General features: G+C 44.4%; 1 protein-coding gene and 3 non-coding genes across 4 annotated transcripts in view; all 4 read right to left on the reverse strand.

Annotated features, from left to right (window-relative positions):
- Positions 1 to 3,023: 3,023 nt before the first annotated feature.
- abcb7 (ATP-binding cassette, sub-family B (MDR/TAP), member 7) overlaps positions 3,024 to 22,565 on the reverse strand; it is a 38,027-nt gene continuing 18,485 nt past the window's right edge. The window contains exons 9-16 of the mRNA XM_062525041.1: positions 20,734 to 20,908; positions 17,726 to 17,883; positions 11,165 to 11,328; positions 10,385 to 10,514; positions 9,409 to 9,580; positions 9,007 to 9,110; positions 8,317 to 8,424; positions 3,024 to 4,936 (exon numbers count right to left, since the gene is read on the reverse strand). Coding sequence (XP_062381025.1) covers positions 4,691 to 4,936; positions 8,317 to 8,424; positions 9,007 to 9,110; positions 9,409 to 9,580; positions 10,385 to 10,514; positions 11,165 to 11,328; positions 17,726 to 17,883; positions 20,734 to 20,908 — 1,257 coding nt within the window. The 3' untranslated portion in view covers positions 3,024 to 4,690. The remainder of the gene's footprint in view (positions 4,937 to 8,316; positions 8,425 to 9,006; positions 9,111 to 9,408; positions 9,581 to 10,384; positions 10,515 to 11,164; positions 11,329 to 17,725; positions 17,884 to 20,733; positions 20,909 to 22,565) is intronic.
- Positions 10,696 to 10,762, reverse strand: LOC134069527 (small nucleolar RNA SNORD42). Its single transcript, XR_009936828.1, has one exon. It is a non-coding gene; the product is annotated as a small nucleolar RNA SNORD42 (small nucleolar RNA).
- On the reverse strand, positions 17,160 to 17,226 carry LOC134069524 (small nucleolar RNA SNORD42). The gene has a single exon (XR_009936825.1). It is a non-coding gene; the product is annotated as a small nucleolar RNA SNORD42 (small nucleolar RNA).
- LOC134069523 (small nucleolar RNA SNORD42) lies at positions 19,915 to 19,981 on the reverse strand. Its single transcript, XR_009936824.1, has one exon. It is a non-coding gene; the product is annotated as a small nucleolar RNA SNORD42 (small nucleolar RNA).

The following is a 22,565-nucleotide window of genomic DNA, read 5'->3' on the forward strand; positions in this document are numbered from 1 at the left end:
CCTTGACGGTATGTTATTCTTTGTTACTCTACATTTCTTTAAAAAAAGAAAATACTCTTCATACATCTCTCTCAAACACACACACACACACACACACACACACAGGCACACACGCACGCGTGCACACACACACACACACACACACACACACACCACACACACACACACACACACACACACACACACACACACACATACACCAAGCTTTCCTGTATGCACGTTATCCAGTTATCATATGAAAAGCAGACTTGCATCTTGATCTGTGTCAAATGTGTAATTTCGCATGCCAACTAGAACTAGGTCTAACACCAAATGTTTAAATTGGCATGCATATTACAGTAGTATTGCCCCACCACCACCACAACCACCACCACCACCATCACTAAACAGACACCTAGGTTAAGCTCAACACTTGATAGCCCTGCTTGCATCACTTATAAAATGCAGCTGTTATCCTGGCAGATGCTTGCTCTCATGGTTGTAGTACAGTAGGCTCTCATCCTCATGTTGGTCCCTCGACCTTAACAATTTTGTTTGGCAAGGCCCCGTCATAAAGCCTGTAGTCTGCACGACATTGGGCAGTGGGCTCTATACACAACAGTGGGCTCCACTCAAAATTCATGACACTCATTCTCTGACCGGAAGCGTTGATAGTGAACATCCAATTTATACACATGCATTCCCACTCCCACACAGTGCAGATGAATGCGATTTTTTTTTTTTTTTTTTTTTTTTTTTTTTTTACAGGCCATCATGCATATTCACCAAGATCATGAAACCCACCGGCTGCTGCATTTCTGTTTTGTATTGAAAGATGAGCAGAAGCCTCTGGCTTCACATTCCAGGGTTACCATGAGCATATTCTCCCTATTGTTATCCCCGGGGAAACATAAACAACAATATTCTATGCATTCTAATTTCTTACATCGACCTTGAGGGTACTGAAAAGACGGAGTGACCCTGTGAAAGCACTTTGTCAGCAACAGTCTACCAAACAATGCTATGGGCTCTGCATTGTGCCCTGTCAGTCCCCTGTGTGTATGTAAGTCTACTTTTTGTCTACTTGTGAACTAGCAGGTATTTCATACGTTCACTACAATGTGAATCTCATGCTCCAGATCTCAGACACTTGAGAATGTCCATTATTCTACTTTGTATATATACTGGCTCAAGGTCTACACCATTTTTATTTTATAGCGAAATAACCAAACCCTGCCAAAAGCTTCTCCAAAGAACCAGTTGTGATGGAATACCTCTGTGGCTGCTTTTTCCCCTCCCTGTTAGAATTTTGTAGAAATGTGCAAGTGGTAGAATCTGACTTGATTGTAAAAAGATGTTTTGTTTTATTGTACAAGTATTGGGTCGCCTTGTAGGCGCATGGGGTTTTATTATGCAAGGAAGCCCCTGTTTTCCTGTAAGTGCCCTGTGGATCTATGTACGGTTTGCTGTCCTGGTCAGTCCTCATCGCGATCTCATTAGTCTTATGTGTGTCCATGTATTTATAACGACAAACACTGAGATTGTGTGCTCATTACTGTAGGATCTCTGGAAACCACACACACACACACACACACGGCCAGAAATCTTCGGCTGGTACACTTCATTTACCACCCCCCATCACAAACAATGCAGGGCAATGGCAAATGTTGCCTTTGTTAAATGTTTTTTTTTATTACAAAAACTGAGATGCTGCAATGGTCAGTCAGTGAGGAAGTGACAGTCAGCATGGCTGAATGAACTAGCAGCCTAATTCACCACGTTATTGCAGTACTCCCTTTAGAAGAACATCCCTGACCAATGCAATTCACCCCTGATGTAATACACACACCACAACTACTAGCACTAAGAGCAGAGACCCTATATAACGTGTGGGGTTTATTACTAAAGATTTTGCCCCGTTCTTGTTATGTGCAAATGGGACAAAAAGGAATCCGAATGTGGGGTGCTGCCCGTCCAACCCCGCCAATTGTACCTCTGAAGTAGGCTACTTGTTTCCTTTCAAAACATCACAAAAGCTCCAGGTCCTGTGCACAGTCTCATTAGTCCTGTACTACCTTGCCGCGTTACAAAACCAGGCACCCGAGGATATCGCTCTAAATGTACGTAATTTTGTTTTTTTCATTTTTCCCTCCTCTCTCAAATATCTCTCTTTTTTTTTCAGTCCGTGCCTCCGAATGAGGTCAGAATGGAAGTGGAGTGACGCCTTTAGCCCGGGCGCTTTCACAGGGCATAGCAGGTATTGGATGGGAGCAGCTTGAGTTGCGCCAAAGCAGGCTTAGTTATTTGGTGGCTCCACAATGGCGGGAGGCAGGGGGCCCGCCCCGGCTTTAGCTCTTGGAGCGACCCCATCACAAGGACCTGAGAGATCCCATTTGCGAGGGTGTGTGTGTGTGTGTGTGTGTGTGAGGGGGTGGGGGGCAGCTCAAGCTGCAAGATGGGTGGAGTGAAGGAAAGAGGACAAAAAGGTTTCCGGACATGCATGACCTTATAGCATGTTAACATGAAACAAATTGGAAATGCATTCAGTATATCATTTCAATGACTTTTTCGTTACTCTAATGTGTTTCATTTTCTTTTCTTTCTTTTTTTTTAAAAAAGAGAAAAATCAAGTAATTTGAGTTATAAATAAGCCAGCAAAGAAAGGCGTCAGCGTTCCAATCATCCCCTTATAGATTTCTTGCCGATTTAAAATGTCAGAGTCTCCACTTTTTTTCTATTGGTGAGGTGCTTTTTTTTTTTTTTTTTTAAATCTACCCAGACACAGAGAAATGAACATGCTGGAGGCTGTGTAAGCTGGGGGGGAGGACAGCCTGGAGACGGTGGTGCCTTGCATGATGGTTCTAATTGCACAAGACCAGCAGCATCTGTTTGGGGTCAGAGGTCGGGGTATGACACCCACAATAACGCTGCACGCTGACTTGCTGTTGTCAATCAATCAAATGCCACCCAAAATAACAAACACATCACAATCAAGTGATGGACATTTCATTCACTCGTCCAGTCGGTCAAAACAGAAACAAGAATATTTTTTATCTTTTCTTTATTTGAATGTGTTTGTATTTTCCTCCAGATGTGTGTGCCGATCACTTTTTTCCTCCCCAGTCCTTTCACATGTCTGCATATAAGACCCTGGGATACAATTCCTGATTATCTCACTGAGCAAGAAGGTTGAACATGACGCAGTCATGACCACAACAATGGGTTCAAAGTCTTCATTTCAAACCTGAACAAACAAGAGGCTTGGTCATTTGTACATGTGTATTCTTGCTTTCATTTCTACATTCTAGCCACCACATCAACATGGGCCCTTCAAGACCGCATTGTCCTGAAAATATATTAATTATGTTTTTTTTGTAAGAATGTAGTGGAGTCTATGGCTAGATATAAACATATGCCTATAAGCATAGCATTATTTACATCTTGTGTCACTCCTGAATGATCCTGTCAAGCCGGTTTAAGTTGGAGCTAAACACAGACAAAACAGGCACATCTTTTTGGCAAATCAGTGTAGCAGAAGAACAACAAAAAAAAAAAAACGCAAGCATTTTCAAAATCCTACACATTTTTAAAGTTTAGATTTAATATACTTTTAAATTAATTGCTGGCCAAATATTCTTGAACTCATAATTATCCAAGGGGTAAATATTTACTTTTAATATTTCACAACATTACCTACGGTGTTCCTACTGAGCATGCTCCAGACTGACATTTTTGTTTCAGTGCAAAAGACTAAATAATCCGATCACATATTTGTGTTGTTGTCGTTGTTGTTGTTGTTGTTGTTGTTTTTTGTCAAGTTCTCTGATGAGATGTCAGTGGCTCCAGAACAATCAAATCTATCCCGAAAAAAAGTCCTGAATACATTCCATATAAAAAAGCATACCCTGACAATGTGCTTCAACGGCCATCTACAACTACTATGTAATATTAATATGTACACATCCATTGATAAAAATAAGTTTACTGGAGTTCCCAATTACATGGAAAAATAATTTAAAATCACCTAGGTAATATGTTATTAACACAAAGGCATGTTTCTGTTTCACTATTATATGGATGCCCATTGATGTGACAGTGTGCACCATATTATCTTGATCACAGAGGGAGAGAAGAAAGACGACACACACAAACACACACACACACACACACACACACACACACACACACACACACAGTTCAGTGTCCTAGGGACATATACAGTCAATCTTTCTCTTACACACACACACACACACACACACACACACACACGAGCAGAGCAGCAACACACAATCCGCTGGAAGACTGCGTCCCAAATGCGTTCCCCTCCCTCTCCACCCTGTCCTTGTCCCCAGGCAGGTGCTCATCTCACTCTCCTGGGATCTGATCTGGGGGATCTGTGCATGTACACACGGGCAGCTACAAGCCCCCAGTGCAGTCCTGGGGGATGGAGGGGGTGAAGGGGGGAGGAAGGGGGGAGGGGGGGCTTGTGCCCCCTTTATCGATCAACCAACCACCTCCAAGCCCACCTTCACAACCTCCTCCTCCTCCTCCTCCTCTCCTCCATCTCTGCTCCTCTGCTCCTTGTTGCTGCTGTTCCTGCTGGGGTTGGTGGCCAGAGCAGGAGCACAGGGGACGGAGGGGTGTGGAGATAAACTATCCGCTCCGCTCCGCTCTCCTCCTCCTCCTCCTCCTCCTCCTCCTCCTCTTCTGCTCAGCAGGAGCAGTTCCCGCAGCCCTTGACGCCGTTGAGGATCTCCTCCTGGAGCTTCTTGCGCTCCTCCTCCTTCTTGGAGAGCATCTCGGCCTCCGGCTTGGCCTTGCCGCCGCCGCCGCCGGGCCCGTTGTTGTTGTTGGCGCCGTTGAGCGCGCGGCTGTTCTGCGTGTTCCAGAGGTCGGCGTACAGGCTGCCCGCCGTGGCCAGCAGGGCCGAGTGACTGCCCCGCTCCGCAACCTTACCCTGGAGAAGAGGAGAGAAAAAAGACAGTTGAGGGAGGGATATGGAGAGAAAGAGGGAGAGAGAGAGAGAGAGAGAGAGAGAGAGAGAGAGAGAGAGGGGGGGGGGGGGTGAAAAAAAGAGTGAGAGAAAGAAAGAGGGACATGGGGTGAGAAATAATTGGATTCATAGAGGCTAAAACATGGTCCTAATGTGGGAGACTTCACTAGGGGAGGGGGATAGAGGGAGAGGGAGGGAGGGAGGGAGGGAGAGAGAGAGAGAGAGAGAGAGGTCCTAATGTGGAAGAGAGAAAGAGAGGCACATACAGTATGTTTGACATGACTTCGAGAGAGCTCAGCAAGAGTACGGAAGAGAGCCAGAGATGCAGATGTTAGTACACAGTGTGTGTGTGTGTGTGTTTATGGATGTGTGCTCGACTTGTGTGTCTGTATGTGTGTGTTTTAAACATGATGGTGAGAGGGAAACTGGAGGGATGTACTGGTATGTGTGTGTGCGTGTGTGTGTTTGTGCCTGTGAAAAGGATGCCTTGCGATGAAAGGAAAAGTGCTACATGACCACGAAGAACACACCAGTGGGAAGACAGACGGCCAGAGAGAGAGAGTGAGAGATTGGAGCGAGGGAGAGAGAGAGAAAGAGGTAGAGCGAGAGAGAGAAAGAAAGAACAAGAGAGAATGCATTTGGGTGTGAGAAAAAAGATGGCAAGAGAAAGAAATGAAAGACAGACAGAAAATAAGGGAAGATGAAAGAGTGAGTGAGCACAAAGGAGAGAAAACAACAGAGAGAGAGAGAGGGAGAAGAGAGAGAGATTAAATGACAGAAAAAGAGGGAAACAGAGACTGACTGATGGAGGGAGAGGGAGACTGCAGAGAGAGAGAGACAGTCAGACTGCATGAGAGAAAAGAGAGAGAGAAAGAGAGAGAGAGAGAGAGAGAGAGAGAGAGAGAGAGAGAGAGAGAGAGAGAGAGAGAGAGCACACAAGTGCAGCCCAGAAAAAGCCACACAGGCTGTGTGTGGGTGTGGCAGCAGTCTTTAAAGACTCCCGGCAACAAAACACAGTCTGAATGGTGCTCACACACTGACAGCTGATGGTGGAGGCTCAGCCTGCTTTGAGTCGCTGCTACTGCCTGCCTGTGTGCGCGGGTGGGGTGTGTGTGTGTGTGTGTGTGTGTGTGTGTGATGAGGTGGGGGGGTGGATGCACGCCTTGCCTCGCCCCCACGCGAGCTCACACGCGCTCACTCGAGTAACGGCACTGACAGACCTGATTGGAATTGCCGTTCGTATTTATAGAATGGATTAGCCCACATATTGCATTAGAAAGGTGGCAGGCACGTTTGCGTTCGCCATGAATAAGGATATTCATACACGGAAACCTGGCATCTGCATTGTTTTTCTTTCTTTTCTTGTTTTTTTTTATTATTATTTAAAAATATAATAATAAACGGCATTATTTATGTCTAAACTGAAGTTGCTTTGGGGTGTTCTCCTCATCACCCCCCGCCCACTGGGGTCAGCCAGGGTCTCTGTCCACTGAGACCAGAGGACAGCAGTGGACAGCAGTGACCAGCAGAGCACACAGTGGGTAGAATAAAGGAGGAGGAGACCTCACCACTTAGAAGAGCAGAGCAGAGCGAGAGACAGAGAGAGAGAGAACAAGGGAGCCAGAGGGGGAAGGAGAAGGAGAGAGAGAGAGAGAGAGAGAAACTGAGAACAAGGGAGTCAGAGGGGGAAGGAGAAGGAGAGAGAGAGAGAGAAACTGAGAACAAGGGAGTCAGAGGGGGAAGGAGAGAGAGAGAAAGGGAGAGAGAGAGAGAGAGAGAACAAGGGAGTCAGAGGGGGAAGGAGAGAGAGAGAAAGGGAGAGAGAGAGAACAAGGGAGCCAGAGGGGGAAGGAGAGAGAGAGAAAGGGGGAGAGAGGGAGAGAGAGAGAGGGAAAACTGAGAAGAGGAGACGAGACACATGTCGAAAGAAAAAGACCAAAAATGGACAGAGAAGCGAACGACTGTGGGTAGACTTGAGAGACAGGCTGCAGGAAAGGCAGATAAGCAGAGGGGGTGAGACAGAGAGAGAGAGAGATGGGGGGATGAGGAAGGGGGGAGTAAGGGAGAGGGAGACGGAGGGATGGTGAGGAGGTGGGATGTGTAAACAGTGTTGGTTCCCTTTCCCGCCTACGCACCCAACAAGGGACACTGTCAAGCACACACACATGCAAGAGCTCACGCAAACACACACACACGCGCACACATTCACACACAAACATGAACACGCACAAACACACACATGGACGAACACTCACAAGCACATGCGCGCACGCGCACACACACATACACACATACGCACACACACACACACACACACACACACACACACACACACACACACAAACAAACAAACAGAAGTGAGGTGCTGCCACCACAGGATGCAGGCAAGGAACAGTTCTACTCGTTATTCTAACGAGCTCAATCTCCACACACCACAAACGAGGGTGTGTTCTCTGCATGTGAGTGAGTGTGTGTGTGTGTGTGTGGGTGTGTAGGTGTGTGGGTGAGTGCGTGTGCCTCTCTCTCTCTCTCTTTGTCTGTTTCTTACATACACACAATGGGTGTAATAGAAGCCTTACAGTCATATTAACCGACAAACGCACACAAACATGAATGGGCTTCTTAGTAGGTGCATTCTCAAAGGGAGGTTCAGGAGGCTTCGTCTGAGGTCCATTTCATTGTGAGGATGAAGGACACCAGACCAGCTCTCTCCTGTCCTCCCTCTATTCTCTGTGTTTCTTCCTGGACCTCTCTTTCATACATACACACACACACACACACACTCTCTCCCTTCTCGTTCCTTCTTCCTGCAACACTCTTTCATACACACACACACACACAGTCTCTTTTCTGTCCTACGCACACGCGCACACAATCTTTTTTATGTGCTACGCACACACGCAATCCATTTAATACACACATACTTACAAACATTTCTCTCTCCTAAAGAGACAAACACTCCAGTGACCTGTTTGACATAACACACGAACCAAGACACACACACACACACACCTCTCTGTTCCTGCTCTGTACTCTGGCTCAGCTGGCTACTAGAGGTAGGGGAGCTGGGTGTGCAGCAGGCAGCACAGACAACCAGCAGTCACTACCACAGAACCTCATCAAGGCTGAGTCTGACTCACCTGGACATACACACACACACACACACACACACACACACACACACAACAGAAGTAGTGGTACACCACACCAGTTTATGATGTACAGTCATTTGAACATACACAGACCTATTGTGTGTGTGTGTGTGTGTGTGTGTGTGTGTGTGTGTGTGTGTGTGTGTGTGCACGCGTGCGTGCGTGCGTGCGTGTAAGGTAATTGATTTTTACCTCATTGAGCACAATAATCTCGTCGGCGTCCACAATAGTGGACAGTCTGTGTGCGATGAAGACGGATGTCCTGTCCTTCACCAGCTCCTTCATGGAATTCAGAATGTTCTGGAGAGACAAAAGAGGACGGAGCTGTCAGTTTCCGGGAATCTTTTTCTTTTTCTCTTTAATTTTCAGAGACGGAGACAGCGGGGAGGAAACTCGTTTCTGAAATGAAAGTTTGTCTTGGTCTTAAGCTGGCTCCGTGGGTGGTCAGAATTCGAGCAACGGTGTGTAAACAAGCGGAGTTTTTCCAGTGCCTCTCGACGAGTCGCGTCGGGGGCAATAACAAACATCCGAGTGACTGACAGGATTTTTATGAAGAGCACCTTTAAGATGCAAAAAGAGGTGACTGAGCAAACAGTCACCTTCTGCAATAACACTGACAGCCGCCTTTTCCCTTCATAAAAAAAAGTAATTGAGCTTCGGGCAAGGTGTGCAAATACATCTGAATAAAAAGGATTCAACCGAAGCACAATCAATGCAGAGTTACATTCTGCGACACATGACTTCTCCACAGTGTGTAAAGGAGTAATACTCAAGACAAATTAAAGGGGAGATGATAAAAGGCCAAAGACTGACCATTTTACCTGCTATTTTTCTTTAGTAATAATCTCAAACAACTGAATTAAGAGCTCAGATGACACACACCTCCTCTGTGATTGAGTCCAGAGAAGACGTGGCTTCATCGTACAGCAGGATGGGTGGGTTCTTCAGGACTGCCCGAGCAATGGCCACCCTCTGCTTCTCTCCCCCTGAAAGACAGCCAATCAACACACACATCAACCTCAGCCACACAAGAGACCTACCAATCACACTCCTCCACAGTCATTGTAGCGGAGAGTGACCAATCACCAATACGCTCACAAGTAACTCTCTCATCGAATCCCATCAAACCCTTTCGATCACTACAATCTGTAACCAACACATCTGCAACATTAAACCCATTCAATAAATCAGATTTAAAAAGTGCCAACTGCAAAAAAAAACCCCAAAACATTTCAGCCACTATAATTTCGACTCTAATGGATATTAACTGAAGAGATGGTGTACCTGAGAGTTTGAGGCCCCTCTCTCCGACCTGCGTTTCGTACCCGTGGGGCATCCTGAGGATGGCATCGTGGATGCCCGCCAGCCTGGCTACGCCATACACGTCCTCGGTGGTGGCGTTGATGTTGCCGTACTGCAAGTTGTAGAATATGGTGTTGTGGAACAGAACTGCGTCCTGCGGTCAAAACAAACAAACACACACACAAACACATGAGCAACAGGCATAAACAAACCATTTATTAGGTTTGTTTATAGTCGTGGTCGGTTATATGGTATCCCCCATGACTTTTATTTCTCAAAGCTGATGCACTAAAAAAAGCCTTTTTTGAATAGTGACTAATCCAGCACTGTTAGTGTTTACTGCTAATTCGTTGCCCATGAATATTCAGCACTGACACACTTGCAGATGCCACCATAGCAGAACACAGTGCAAAGAAGAGCATGATGTGTTGTACACTTGCTGGGACTAACAACAGAAAACAGATGCACCCTCCCTCACTTGACATGAGGTTGGGGTTTTCTGGGTGTTTGTACAGAGAGAATGTGTGTGTGTGTGTGTGTGTGTGTGTGTGTGTGTGTGTGTGTGTGTGTGTGTTTAAGAGTCACAGCAGGTCTCAATGGCCAAAGACCACAGGATAGTAAACTTGACTTGACTTGACTTGACGAGAGGATGAAGAAAAGACATAAAACATGAGTGTGTGTATGTGTGTGTGTGTGTGTGTGTGTGTGTGTGTGTGTGTGTGTGTGTGTGTGTGTGTGTGTGTGTGTGAGATAAAAACAAAGAGCACATGAGAGAGCAAGAAAGAGAGAGAAAAGAGGGAAAGAGGGAGCATAAAAGAGCATCTGAGAAGGTGAGAAGGTGTGTGTGTGTGTGTATGTCTGACAGCAAAAGAGTGAGACGAGAGAGAGAGTGAGAGAGAGAGAGAGTGAGAGAGAGAGAGAGAGAGAGAGAGAGAGAGAGAGAGAGAACATTTCTGACCTGAGGGACTACACCCACTGACTTCCTCAGGCTGTCGAGGCCCACATCTCGGATGTTCTGCCCGGCGATGTAGATGTTGCCCTTCTGCGGCTCGTAGAAGCGAAACAGTAACCTCACAATTGTGCTCTTCCTGTATCCGGACAGCCAGGGACATAACACACACACACAAACCAGAGTCAACGAGAGAATTACCATTCATATACATTCAAACAAATACATGTATAGGATGTGCAAACACACACACACACACACAGGGTAAAAAACAAAAACCCTGTTCAGGCTAGATATCAACTGAGCGAGTTTGAATTGCCTGGCATCAGTGGTTCCTTTGAATACATCACGTGTATTCAGTCCATATAAAATTCACATCATATGCACAGACATATTCGCTACCTTTCTAAGGTGTAGTTTTGTGCCTAGTTACATTTCAACCTTTAGTCATGGCAATTATAGGTGTCAGTTTAAACACACACACACACACACACATAAGTGCGTACAAGAAACTACTGCACACCAGTATCTCACAGATACAAATTTAGGTGTACAAACAGATTAGCACAGAGACTAAAAAAAACAGGACACACACACACACACACACAAGAGTAAGCAACACTCATACCACTAAACACTTTATCCAGAGATACACTACTGTCAATTGTCAATCACAGTGCTGTTGAGATGACTTCTCAGAAAGGATAAATGAAATATAACAACAAAGGCCTCAGCAGCAGCCTGACCCCCCCAACAAACAAACATGGACGCCGGCCATGGGCCACTCACCCTGACCCGCTGCCTCCAACAATGGCCACCTTCTTCCCAGCAGGCACCTCGAAGGACACCCCGTCGAGGACCTTTTGTCCGTCCAAGTACTCAAAGTAGACGTCCTCAAACCTGATGGTGGCGTCCTGGGGGGCGACCAGCAGTGGGGGCGCCATTACTTTCTCCTGTGAGACAAACACACACACACACACACACACACAGTCACGGTCACGTTTTGAGCTGCTGTCTTATTCTGGGGCAGACACTGCGCCCCTGTAGAGCCCTGTGCCAAAGCATGCTGGTACTATTAGGGGCTTTTCCAGGAACAGTGAGAGGAAACAAACACACACACACACACACATTTGAAGAACAACAAAAAAATTACGCGCACACGCACACGCACACACACTTTTACTGCAGGAAAAAATACCTTTTACAACAGAAACACTGCTATTTCAATTCAAACTAGCTAAATTCCCCATGAAAGGGATTTTAATATGCCTTCGACTCAGCATCTACAGTACAGTTCACACTTACATGACGCATAACATATGAAAACAAGAAATAAGACACTAAATAAACCCAATAAATACGCAAACAGCAAACACAACAAAATCAATTCCAGTACCCTGAGCGGCTTGAAAAAATTGGTACTAAAATTGTTTAAAATCTAAAAATGTCTCTCTCTTAGGCACTACGTGTGATTTGTAAAAACCCAGACAATTCTCTCTCTCTCTCTCTCTCTCTCTCTCTCTCTCTCTCTCTCTCTCTCTCTCTCTCTCTCTCTCTCTCTCTCTCTCTCTCTCTCGCACACAAAAAGCAGAGACATTTCTGCAGCTGTCATTACAGCAGTTTCCTCTAATTTTGACATCTACATTATCAAATGGACAAATGGGGCAAAAAAAAAAGCAGCAGAAAAACTGAAACGAGTTGGCCAGTAATGGCTTGATGCGCCACTGCGCCTCGCCGGGCGAGACAATGGGAGCCATTAGCAAAGACCGCGAACAATCAGACACATTCAGTAATTCAGTATAATTACTGACCGCATACTAGATTAGACAAATTAAGAATGAGCATCAGTGCCCCCCCCAACCCCCCCGCCCCACCACACACACACACACTCCAATCCCCTGTCCCAACACACACACACACACACACACACATCTATTCAGTTCTAACCCTGACACTTGGGCTACACTGGATGCGTTACGTTACGTCGCGTTCTAGAAGCGTATTGTTACTTATCGACTGGCTACACTGGCTGCGTACGTTCAGCGATAAGTCAAGAGCAAGAAGTGTGTTTTGGATTTGCCGTTTTTCAGCTCAGTGCACCGGCTTTCCACTGATTCATAGTTTACATAGCCTACATAATAAATACAACCAGGGTGAGGGGCCTACACCTCTACCTCTGCTGAATGAATTTCATCCTCGGGGGACTTGTCAATTATTTCAAAACAATTGAAATAACAGGCAGGTTGTGACAGAGCTTACAAAGGGGCGTCTGCAGGAATGAATGCTATGGTACGCACACCAATCCACATGCAATAATAGGCCTACAACAAAAACGTCTAACAGTGATCTACTCATTTGGACAACGTTACACTAAGTTACTGCTAAGTTACATTTAGTTTTGTTCTAGCGTAGCCTACCGTTAACGTCTGGTTTTAAGTAAGGGATAACGGCCGACGAGGTGACCGGTTCGATGGAAATAATGGCTAGGTGGAGGTCTAGAACTCCGGCGACGTGCGAAGCACGGAGACGGAGTTACCTCCGCCGTGCCATTATTTCCATCGAACCGGTCGACCTCGAAGGCCGTTATCCCGCTTATCTCCCGTTTGTATTCATAACCTGTATATTTAGAACATAGTTTTATTCCACCGTTGCGTCCGTAAACATCGCTAAAACTGTCTTGACTGTGGGACTACTTTTCCACCACATATCAACTTTCTACTTGCAGGACAAAACTGCCGTTACTAGTTCTAAATGGATGGTTGCTATGGCCAAAAGCCAGTCGTTAGTTCTAAATGGCTGGTTGCTACGGCCAAAAGCCAGTCGTTAGTTCTATCTCTCCCGTTGTCAAGCGGGCATATCCCAGGATTCTGATTAACTTTATCTTTGAAAGATCGCTACTTTTATAGCCTAAATGGCATCCAACTAGCTACAATCCAGCTCCGTCATATGCTACAATGTTACTATGGTTCTGCACGTCTGTATTTCAGCTTGGATGCAACGTGACAGTTCATTTAAACTTCGCAACGAGTTTGGCGAATTAATATTCAAGTGTGATACGGGAACTACTTCAAAGGTAGCAGGTTATACGAAGTTAATGGCCACCCCATCAGCCAATCAGAGAAGAGAATTCCATTGTTGAGGGAGATAAACAGTTGTAATGCTAACGTTCCGACAAGCACACAAATTGTCTACCTTATTGCCCATCTGGAATAACTCCTCCAGCCAATTGCTGCCTCCATCTTCCATTCTCTCTCTTTTCGTTGCTTAAAAGAACTTGCGATATCCATGATGACTATTGAGTTAGTGATATAGGTTCACATTGTGTGCTGATAACCATAGATAGCCGAGTAAAAGAAAACAACAAGCAGCCTAGTTGCGCACCTGCGTGCGTAATCTCTCCTGCTCAAACAAAATATGTGCGCGTGGATATACAGTAGCTCTGCATTAAGCTAATTTTGATAACATGTTGACTAACTTCATATGGAAAATTGTAAATAGCCTGATGGCATGCAGCTACAGTAATGGGATAGGCCTAGTTGGGAAGTCATGGTAGGCCAATTTGATGTGAATACACACGCACAAGGGTAATTTTCTCTCCTTGATGAGTAGTCTCATGGTACGCACAGTGCGTATACGGACGTACGCCTGCAGACGCCACTTATCTTACACATAAAGCTTACATTGCTGGCACTAACTTTCACCTGAACCAAACTGTCGGCAGTCTCAGCATTAGCGAGCATCCCCATGCACGTATGGTAGGCATATGTGCTGCGCCGAACCACTTAAGCGGGCCATCAGACGAAGACGAGCGCATGTGTTTGTTAGGGATGACAAACTTGTCAGAATTAAAAAAAAAAAAAAAACCTCTTCCTGCTGACGTCTCAGACATAGCCTTTGCTTCTGAGAGTTTCGAGAATAGGCCTATAATGCCACGGAGTCCAAGGAGACAATCTCCGCAAAGTGGGGAGAACTGGGACGATGAAACACTTTTTATTTAAGCCTAAACGTAAACACCAAAAACCTAAACACCAAAAGTGAATATTTTGTCACTAGCAACCTATCTGTCCTCCGTCAAATACAGTTGCATTTACAGCTCTGAACAAAACCGTTCTTGAGGGCTATTTGAGAAGTCCAACGTGCGTTTTGTTTCATTTTCCCATGGTAGCAAATGAAACAGCATGGGGGACGAATAACTTAGCCTACAGTTTCACAAAGCTATGTAAACTTCCCACAACTTCAATATTTGACACTTTGGTACTTCAAATATGTGTTATTGTGGATAGATTGCTGCTGGGCTATTGCCTACGTCTAGGTTCATGTCTGTTAACAACTCATTGCCGTCGGTGAAGCGCGGCTATCTCCCTGTTAATTGCATTTGGCTGAGCAACGGATGTTAAGGCCTATACTCTGTTTTGTCCAAATTATGTCTGTCTATCGCTCCCCATGTCAACAGCAGACTACCAACATAGTGCCATAAATCAAATCCTCTGATGAGTAAAACAGAATGAACGTGTCCACTAAATAGTCTGTTAACGTGCGCTTATTCCCTGCTCAGAGTTTCGCAGACATGTGGATAAAAGAAGGCCACACAAAGTCCGACATCAAAGTAAGCTGTTTAGCCTACTTAGTCCAATAAGCGGAATTATTTTGACATGATGTGATAGTAATCGATTAGGTTTTATGGTATATTTTACTGTCTGTTAGCCCTAATTCCTCTGCCCTGTTCGCGTGATCCTCATTAGTGGGTCGACTGAAACATTTAGGCTATCTCCCACATCGCAGGTGTGGCCATCGCAGACAATTAAATGGTTCATGTCCTTACATTAACGATGAATGTTCAACTTCTCGAAGTGTTGTAGGACCTGTTAACGCTAAAGAATTAGGCCTGTTGATAGTTTTTTTTTTTTTTTTTTTAAACATCCTCCCTCTTTTTTTTTTTTTTTTTTTTTTTTTTTTTTTGACAAATCGCACCCCATCAATACAATAGACAAATCCTCTTCAGATAGGCAGTGTTTCTATACAATGACTGCGCATAGGCTCCTTACGTCAAAAGAAAAAAAATAGAAGACAAGTCTATTTCTACGGCTTCGATGCGGCATGACTTAGCGCTGCCGCAACTGGTGTAGCCAGTTCCATTGATTATAGTGGAATCTAATTGTTACGTCAGATGTGGCTTTGACTTAACCAGACTTAACGTAACGTAACGCAGCCGTAACGTATCCGGTGTAGCCTCCCCGTGAGGTTCAGACCACTATCACTCTCGCTTCAAAATTGAAAAATAATGTTCAAGGTTGCGCTGTAGAGCTGAGCATGTGGTGGTCAGGTGGTCAGGGGGACGAGGTGGGTTTCCATAGTGCCAGTATGGCCTACCGGCAGCTGACTGTGAATAATTCAACGGGGTCAACTTGTACACGCACTTAATGGAATTTGGTTTTGTTGGTGAACACCGTGAGGGGAGAGGACATCTTAAAGATCCGCAAACACTGAACCTGAGAGCCAGAAAGGTGGACCGTTGTCACGACTCGTACCTGACTCATATTTATTACATTTAGATGGGTGCTGCTTTTTTCCCCCCACCAACCCACGCCATCAAGCTAATCATAGATCTCTAAACTACATTTCCCATGATTCCATGAGTCAATGCTCTAGAGCCTCTCAAAGCACAGTAGATTGGGTTTTGTACAGAAGGAGGCTGTCTGCTGTCTCGCTGCCTTAAGCTCTCTAGCGAGTCACTTGCTGTAGCAGGCACCAGGGTACCAGCTAAGAACTTCGTTTTCGGACAGCCTAGCAAGATAGCAACACATAACATCGAAAGCAGAATAATGTAACGTTCCGACTTCAGCAATAGCTGCTTACAATTAAATAGAATTTTAGACATTGAAGGCAGCATGAGCAAAACGAAGGTATCTTAGAAGACAGCACTTCCCAGAAATATTTAGTTCGGATATGCCTCGATGCCTCACTCCCCTGTTAGAGATTTTAAAAGGAGGCATTTCCCCCCACCCGTTCCGGACAGCCATTGACAGCTGTAGGATGGAATGATGTCACTAACAGTAAAGGGCCCATCACATTACACGCGGCATGTGCTATGAAACCCATTACTTTGAATGGTTTGAACGTGCAAGAACTGGTCTGCCGCTGCGCTCAGTATAGCAGCATTTTTGCCGGTCAAAGTTGAAATATGTTGAACTTTGACCGCGGCGTGCTGTAAGTCAATGGTCTATTGCGCGGAACCCAGCGGTAACCACAACAACAATGGTTAGAACGTTACCTCAACCAAGAGCATTCTAGCGGTGAGCGCAGCGCATGCCGCCTGTAATGTGATGGGGCCTTAATGGTGCAAACTGGCTAATGGTTGGATGTTGAAACACCAATATTAGCAAAAGCTAATAAACAGTATAACCATGACTGTACTGCTATAGTGACGAAATGCTCAACAGAGGAGCAGCAACAACTGAAGGCAAGATATATAAGCAGTAATATATGCCATCAGCAAACACCATCAAGAGATGACCACATGCATATCGGAGAGCACCACTCCTATCAAATCATCAGGAAATAACATTGTTGATATACAGCTCTTAAGGACTGTCTTTATCTTATGATAAAGCTTTGTGTCTGTGAATGAAAACACCTGCTTGAAATACGGCAAGTGCTCAAGATGGGTTCAGGATCCTTATAACGGTCTTTAAGGACAACGGTTTCCTTTACACATCATTTGCTTAAAAGAAAGAAAGACGACAACTGTTCAGGCTAAATATCAACTAAGCGAGTTTGAATGGTCTGGCATCAGTGGTTCCTTTGAATACATCATACGTATTCAGTCAATATACAATTCACATCATATGCAGACACATTCGCTACCTTTGTAAGGAGTGTTTTTGAGCCTAGTTACATCTCATCCTTTAAACATGTCAAGAAGTGTTTGTATCCCTCCTAATAATAGTACCCTATTTGTGTTTAAACCACAAACACATGAAATATAAATGCATTTTCTCATTCTGTCAAGAGGCATCTCGAGAACCTTACGTACGGACCACATTAAAGCAATTTCAAAACCAGTGTTAACGTCGTTGTGAATGCCTTGCAATGCCCTTGGTTTAACTAACATGCTTACATATTGTATACAAATGAAAGCTGGCCATAACTGTATCTGTTGTAATGATCAATTCATTCATGACCCTTTTCAGCATCACAAAAACTCCCATTTAGGTCTAAACCAATGTGTGTGTGTGTGTGTGTGTGTGTGTGTGTGTGTGTGTGTGTGTGTGTGTGTGTGTGTGTGTGTGTGTGTGTGTGTGTGTGTGTGTGTGTGTGTGTGTGTGTGTGTGTGTGTGTGTGTGTCCTTACCTTGATCTTGGTGTCGATACTGAGCAGTGTGAAGAGGGTGTTCATGTCGATGAGGGCCTGTCGTGTCTCCCTGTACACGGTGCCCAAGAAGTTCAGCGGCAGGGACAGCTGGAAGAGCAGGCCGTTCACCATCACCAAATCTCCCACAGTCATCGTTCCTGTGACATACACACACACACACACACACACATCAATTATTTCACAAGAGAGAGGATTCAGCATCAACTTATCAAGTAATATATATATTTTCTTTATGTACACAGCATCAAATGCTTCATTAACACCTTCACTAGAATTGTATGTCATCTCTAAAGAATTCGTAGAATAAAATAAGAATTACTAACAATGTTTTGCCATCTCTAAAGGAAAAAAAAAAAAAAAAAAAACACCTCTAGACTAACGCTACAGCGTAAAACCAAGCCTCTACAGACAGCTCCTCAGGGCAAAAACACATCCAGCAGACACAAACAGCACAAACCCAATGGGCCTACTGTACGTACAGTATCCCCCCACCTCAGAGCCTGAGGACCTCTAAGAATTACCAACACGCTGGTCTCAGGAGCTTCCTCATCGTAAACACTCAGTGCTCAGCGCTGCTTCTGAAGCTGTGCTAATGCACACGAGTTACAACACTGTGTGCTTTTGTTACGTAAGTGCACGAGCACAGATTCCCACAGTATCAGGGTCCCAGGGTAGGGTACCCCCCAGGATCCTCCATCTTAAATTCAAGACTTTGTAAGACCTTTTCGATATCACTTCAAATTGAATTGAATATCACCATCGCTTGAGAGACACTTTCAGACTGATATTACAAATACAAGCCTCTGTCTACTCAGCTTCATTTGATTACCGGTAAGTTGCTTTGAAATGTTTGAACCTGCAAACTTGCATATTGTCTCTACAGTAGTTAGTTGGTTTAACTAACCTTGTAACTAACAGTGTTTATATTGCAAGTTAAACTGTGCCCCGAAGGGAGGACTACTACTAGAGATGAGGCTATTTTGAAAGTTTTGTGAAAGAAATGCATCATGCCAATTTAAGACAAATTCGTATTTTATTCACATTACTGCCTTTACTATACTGATAAAGTTCTTTGTTAAAGGTGTCACTGTCAAACTTCATGTACTATTTCTCATGGGAACTCTTTGTAGCTGAACACAGCAGCCCACGTCTATTTTTTCACACGCAAAACCAGCAGCGTAAGATTAGCGGTCTAATATTGATAACGTTTAACAATAGAAGCGATAGTTTGTTTATTTTCTGAAGAGGCTCATATTTACCTCTTTGGACTTACAGTACAACATGCCGCTATCATGAAATGAATTAACGTAATCATTAATTCTTCCAAAGGAAATAATAAGACATTGTGATTTTGTGACAGAAATTCGAGAGTTAGTTATAGACAAAATTCAATACTTTTAAGGCCTTACTCTGACTATATTAAATGTAAGACTTTTTGACACATTGGGTACCCCGTGGGTAACCTGGTCAGTCCATTCTGCTGGCATGATTGAAAGGTGCTGAGAGAGAGAGAGAGAGAGAGAGAGAGAGAGAGAGAGAGAGAGAGAGAGAGAGACAAGGACCTGACGACATCAAGGCTGCAGGCTTCAGAAACTACGATTCAAAACGTGCGCTCCAACGTGCACACACCAAGGACGAGGAGAATGTACACTGTGCTGAATGAGAGAGAAAAATGGATGCCTTCTCTGGAGCGGTGTTCGGTGTTAAATCTTCGTCATCTAATGCTTTCCTGTGCTGCTAGTTATTAATGTTTTCTTGAAATAAGTTCGAAAAAAAAAAAACCTGCCGTCTGCTCCCGTGGCTTGGCAGATAGCGGGGATCAGTGTTCTGGCCCCTCCAAGGTCAGCCGTAGGAGAAGAGAGTACACACGCTGATGATGGCCATGGATATTTACACTGCACTTGGAGTCACACTGAATAGAAGTATCAGGCCAAATAAAAGCATTCTTGCTAGGGAGAATAGCAATGGCGATAGCAAGGAAGAATATGCCGTCATTTGCCACCTTCGAGGTGTGTCAATGTGGGCAACCAGTGTTTTGTATAGTCTGTAGGATCATGGTGTACTGTAGTAGGGACACATGCAGAGTGCAGACCCAGAACAGCTGATATTCCTGAAGTACACCTGATGCATCCCTTACTAATTAATAGCCATGTGAATATGGGATTGCCTGGCATCAGTGGTTCCTTTGAATACATCATACGTATTCAGTCGATATAAAATTCACATCATGTGCACAGACACATTCTCTTCCTTTGTAAGGTCTATTCTTTCTGTAATCCTGACAAAAAGGGTGTTTTTTTCCCTCCAGGTTCCTGCCTTGAAACAGTAGTTCACAGCAAGTCTCTCTCTCTCAACTGAAAAGCCACTAACAGTCCACCTCCAAATAGTGCTGAAGGTACAGGGCACAGGGCACAGAACACAAAGCAAAGGGGTCAAAAGGTCACTAACAACGCAGCGTTTGGCCGAAAGGCTGACCGTTGGCTTGGTGCGTCATAACCTTCCCACATTACATGCTTACGCTTATGTTTACGGTACTTAGCAGGCGCTTTGGTCCATTACATTAACACTAACATAAACAGGATACAGTAAAATCAAGTAGCCTACCAATATTATTAAATGACTAAATAGGACCTAACAGAATTATAACAATACTTGAATACAGCGAATGAATGAATGAATTAAATACATAAACAAACAAACAAAAACAAAAACAAACAAACATGTATGTTGTTTAGTATACTTTGTTTCTACTAACTCTGCCTATGTGTGTCTGTCTAAATATGTCATCTGTTTCTTAGTCTTTTAACACCAAACCTGCCTACATTGGACTACAGATGGAAATTAGCCCCTGGGCTACAATCTGGCACATTTACATGTACTTTGTATATGTTCATTAATGTGCATTGTCCTGAAATAATAAAATAAATAAAACATACGTAAAACACAACTCTGATGAAAAAAGACAGAGACTGGCGTAGGCCTCCTACCTGCCATGATGCCCTTGCTGGCGAGCACCATGATGGCGGTGAGGCCCATGGTGAAGATGGCGCTCTGGCCGAAGTTGAGCATGGCCAGGGTGGACGTGGTCTTGAGCGAGGACGACTCGTACACCTTCAGGTAGTTGTCGTACCTCTCTGCCTCGTACTTCTCGTTGTTGAAGTACTGTGGGGGGGAGGGGGTGGGGGGGGGAGAGAAAGAGGTTTTGAAAGTCGTGTCTAAAATAGTGATACAAAGAAAGGATTAGAAAAAAAGACAAAAGTGCAAAAAAAGACATCTTGGGTAGAGGGAGCTGCTGGGTTAAAAGCTTCGAGCTTTGCTGCACGCAAGTGTGTGCGTGTGTGCGTGTGTGTGTTGAGAAGTGAATGCCACTCATTTTTTTGGAAAGTGTTAGAGTGACCTTTCCGGGGTGGAATCAAGAAAAGCTCACATTGAGGCCCCCTTTTCCATCTCGGCTGAGCCACAACAGAGGAAAGCCAGGCGGACAAAAGGTGGATAAAACATCAATAATGGCTGGCTCAGCAGCAAGCGTTAGACTCAAGTAAGCTCTGTGCAATCTCATGTCTGGGACGGAGCAGACAAAGTCAGGGCCAAAACGAGGAGCCAATGCCTGAGATGGAGTCAGTGAGCGAGAGAGAGAGAGAGAGTGGGAGACACGGAAAAACGGAAGAAAAACGGAAGAAAGACGGAAAGCAAAAAAAACGTTCTGGCTAAATAACAACTATGTCAGTTTGACTTGTCTGGCATCAGTGGTTCCTTTGAATACATCATGCGCATTCAGACGATATAAAACTTCACATCACGCGCACAGACATACACTTGACCTTTGTAATTAGGGTGTATTTTTTCTAACCCTGTACAACAACGGCAAATCAATACAAGATTGGTAGATCTTCATAGTTTGTACATTAGCAATCACAAAAAAGACTGTTGGTAGTTGCTTTGACAACAAAGAAGGTGTAGTTCAAACTGTTGAGTTGCTGATGTCAAGAGTGAAGTTTTTTTTTTAATCAATAGTTGTCTTTGCAATGGCTCTCTGGCTGTGTACAGTAAGATGTGACTTGTGGGCTAAAGGACAGCAGTAAGCAGAGCTACTTTCATATGGTCCGTTTTCTTTTGATTTGTTGTTGTTTTTCTTTTTCTGTCTTTTCCTTTTTTCCCTCTTGATATCTTATTCTTTTATCTCCTTAAAAGCCGCCTATGGACAAGTGTTGCGAATTAGCACCTGTGCTAAAACACTCAAAACAATGCATCTGGTTTGTCCAATGTAATTGCTATGTCCATACCAAATAAACATTAATAATAATAATAATAATAATGCTACCACAGTATATTGTCTCTATAGATATATCTATAAGTCTATATCTATATGGCCCTTCCCTAATGCACACACGAGGAGAACAAACAAGATACAACCACATACAATCCACACTTGCACAAAAACAACTGCATGTGCAACATAACACTTTGAGCAACCTGACCTACAAATGAAAAAGGCAAGAAAATATGATGAAAAAAAGAAAGAAAGAGAAGAGGACAAAGAAGAAGACGAGAACAGCTGAATTACAGCTAAATTAACTTATTTTCTCCAGACTTGGAAAAACATCCACTGAAGTGGCGCTACATCAGGCTTCAGCAAACGTCTCCATCTTATCAAGGCCACCGCAGAGACTTCCAACTCCAGCTCCTTCAGTGGAGGACAGGCGAAGGGGGGGGGGGGGGGGGGGGGCAGTGCAAATGAGAATGCCACCACCTCAAAAGAACGACAGAGATAAAGAAGGAAAGAGAACGAAAGAGAGAACGGCAGAGAGAAAGAAAATTG

The sequence above is a fragment of the Sardina pilchardus genome, chromosome 21 (genome assembly GCF_963854185.1).
Source record: "Sardina pilchardus chromosome 21, fSarPil1.1, whole genome shotgun sequence".
NCBI lineage: Eukaryota > Metazoa > Chordata > Actinopteri > Clupeiformes > Clupeidae > Sardina > Sardina pilchardus.